The sequence below is a fragment of the Morone saxatilis genome, unplaced genomic scaffold (genome assembly GCF_004916995.1).
Source record: "Morone saxatilis isolate NCDOM2014 unplaced genomic scaffold, NCSU_SB_2.0 Contig1, whole genome shotgun sequence".
Classification (NCBI taxonomy): Eukaryota; Metazoa; Chordata; class Actinopteri; family Moronidae; genus Morone; species Morone saxatilis.
Genome location: NW_023339651.1, coordinates 4,878,511 through 4,881,366, shown reverse-complemented (window position 1 = coordinate 4,881,366; position 2,856 = coordinate 4,878,511). Strand labels below are relative to the sequence as shown.

General features: G+C 43.0%; 1 protein-coding gene across 1 annotated transcript in view; it reads right to left on the bottom strand.

Annotated features, from left to right (window-relative positions):
- Nucleotides 1-563: 563 nt before the first annotated feature.
- The window catches only part of LOC118330301 (protoheme IX farnesyltransferase, mitochondrial), a 31,483-nt gene continuing 29,190 nt past the window's right edge, over nucleotides 564-2,856 (bottom strand). The window contains exon 7 of the mRNA XM_035664792.1: nucleotides 564-1,673. Within this exon, the coding sequence (XP_035520685.1) occupies nucleotides 1,258-1,673 (416 nt within the window). The 3' untranslated portion in view covers nucleotides 564-1,257. The remainder of the gene's footprint in view (nucleotides 1,674-2,856) is intronic.

Below are 2,856 nucleotides of genomic sequence, written 5' to 3'. Positions count from 1 at the left end.
TGTGTGTTTTTCCAACTTTTCTCTCAACTGTAACAGCTGGCTCCATCGCTCCCCTTTCACCCTCTGATATGAAACTCTGTATCCGGTCAGACACTTTACGAGGATGTTGAGCCGTTTCAGGTCTCCCGGCCTTGGCTAAATCCCACAGTCCCCTTTTATGGAGGGAGGATGGCAGCGACGGGAAGGGGGCGCTTGTTTCTCCGAGCACGGTGATGGAAATGTAACCAAATACCAAAACTAGGGGTAGAGGGCGGAAGGGGAGCACATGTTGACTGACAGGTGCAGAGGTGGCTTGCTAAATAGAGCTTATTGGAGGGACGGTGATTGTGCTTAAAGCGAGCATATCCACTAAGGCTATAATTGAAACTTAAATCCATATATTATGTGCATGTTGAGTCAGCACCACCACCTAACGAGCTGTGGTGCCAGCTTGTGTGTGTGTGTGACTGATAAGGGTGAGGCCTCTACTTCAGGTACGCAGCCAGTCATGCACAAATTATAACTTTTAAATTGAGTTTTAAATGGAAACAGCCAATGAGGAAATGATGACACAAAAGACAGAATTACAATAATGACATGTTTATTGTTAAACAACATTTGCCCTTGTCTTTTTACAGGGGTGACCTGATGTGATGGTGCAGGCGAACCGTGCTGAATTAGAAGCATTTTGTAAATGAATGAAGATCAGTGCGTTCGCTCAGTGGCAAAATACAGTGAGGTGTACAAACTGTCAAGTAAAGCGGCTCAAATCAAAGTTGAACAACAATCGAGTGCAGTGACGTATAGCTGCTTCGGGATACGTTTATCTTTGTCTTATTTTCATATACTGACTGCAAACCAAAACTTGAATCTTTTGACACCATGATGTCTTAATGTGCATTATATATCCTCTTTTTCTATTTTGCATTTGTACAATGCGATAAGTAATCCACAGACCGTGATGCCTGTGTGGATCCATAGGAGCAATTTACACTATACAAGATCATTTCACATCAGTCATGTACAACATGGAGAGGAACTGGTGGGCCCCTATATAAATAAATACAGAATATATACAGTACACACACACATATTGAAAGGATTATAACCTGGTGTAATAATTCAGTGTGTTTTCTGTAAATCACCTATTTTGATTCAAATAATTTCCAGCTCGTTTCCTGATCTGCAGCGAGCACCAAAATCAGCAGCAAAGGGAGACGCTGACGCAGTATCTCCGTTAAAGTAAGGGTCTCAGAGATCTTAGAAGTGTTGGGGCTTCTACGAAACCAAAGGAGCTGGAGGTAGAGCTGGATCCTGATCGTTGCGAGGCTTCTTACAAGTGAGCGCCAGCAGCAGCAGCATAGGGAGGTGCCACAGGCTGCAGAAGAACAGCTTGCGGGCGCTGCTGCGGTCTCCCTTGCGGTAGAAGCGGAAGGCCAGGTAGCTGATGTACAGGTTGATGGGGAGGGAGATGACGGGAAAGGTCCAGGTGGTGACGTCCAGCACGGGCGCTAAGGTCGACAGGCCGATCAGGCCCACGCTGTGGCGCAGGGCCACCCGCTTGCACATGCCGGGGTGGGTGACGGACACCATGCGGTAGCCGCCGCGAGAGTAGTCTTCCCTTAAGTTCCAGCTGAGGGCGTTGAAGTGGGGGAACTGCCAGCTGTACAGGAAACCACCCAGCAACAAGGCACCTGGGGGGTGAGAAAGAGGGAAAGATTAAAGAATGAGGAGGGAAGGGTTTAATGAGCGAGTCTGAGACTCAAACTAATAATTCACAGTTTAATTGAAACTCAGCATGCAAAATATTTGGGCAAATGCTGAAATCAATGTTTTATATTGTACATTTTTGGACAAAAGTAGCTATTTTTGATCTTACAATGGTAACAAAAGGCATTACTTTAACATATTTATATCACAAAAAAAACGATGTCCTATTCTAAAATATACAGTCTTTAAGAAAACTAGTTTCCCCAAGTGTATTTCATCCAGAAGTAACCAAAACCTACTGTTTCAACTAAATATTGAGCACTAGCAGTGTTGCATCTGATGTCTTCAAGTATAACCTCATATTCACGCCTCTGAATAGCTACTGAGTGAATGTTAAGAGAATAAAAAGAGTTAAAACTGTGAATGTTTTTCCTCTAAGATATAAAGTTATATGAATAATTGTCTCAACCTTAAAGTACACATGTTGCTGATCATCTTACTGGTTCCTTTTTGCAGAGGGACAGCTCTTCTCAGAAACATTTTACGGTTTGGTAATGGTGATGGTTTAAATGAGTCAAACCAGAAGAACAAGTGTGCAGACTGCCAGAAAAGCCTTTTCACTTTTCAGTGACAGGGTCTTGTGTTTCAGAGTGAGTCAGCACAACAAGAAACAGCAACTTGCAAACAGATGCTGCAACAAGTTCACCTTTCCTTTTCTTTTGCTTTCAGTAAACATGGAAAATCAGGTTTTTGGTATGATGCTCTGCCTATAAAATGTGTGTCCTCTACTCTGAAGGGACATTTAGAGAACATTGGCTATATTGCTGTGTTTGATGTATTCATCTGAGAGGCTCAGTGCCACAGCTAGGGTGAGTTACCATGGAATCAGTGGCCATCTATTAAAAACCAACGGAAATTGAATGGAATAAAACTGCTTTCATTTACAGAAAAGAAAGCCAATAAAGTCATTAAACATTAGGTTAAAATAGACACTTATTTGCAGCATAAATAGAAACTTGTGTGAGCACTTCTCTGGGAAGCGCCAGCAACATGATGAAACACATTTCATGCAGTTGCCATAACAGAGCACTTAATGTGTCCACCGAACAAGCTGAATAAGCCCCCCCCCCCCAAGTCTCTGTCTCTTCACTAACTTAACATCACATC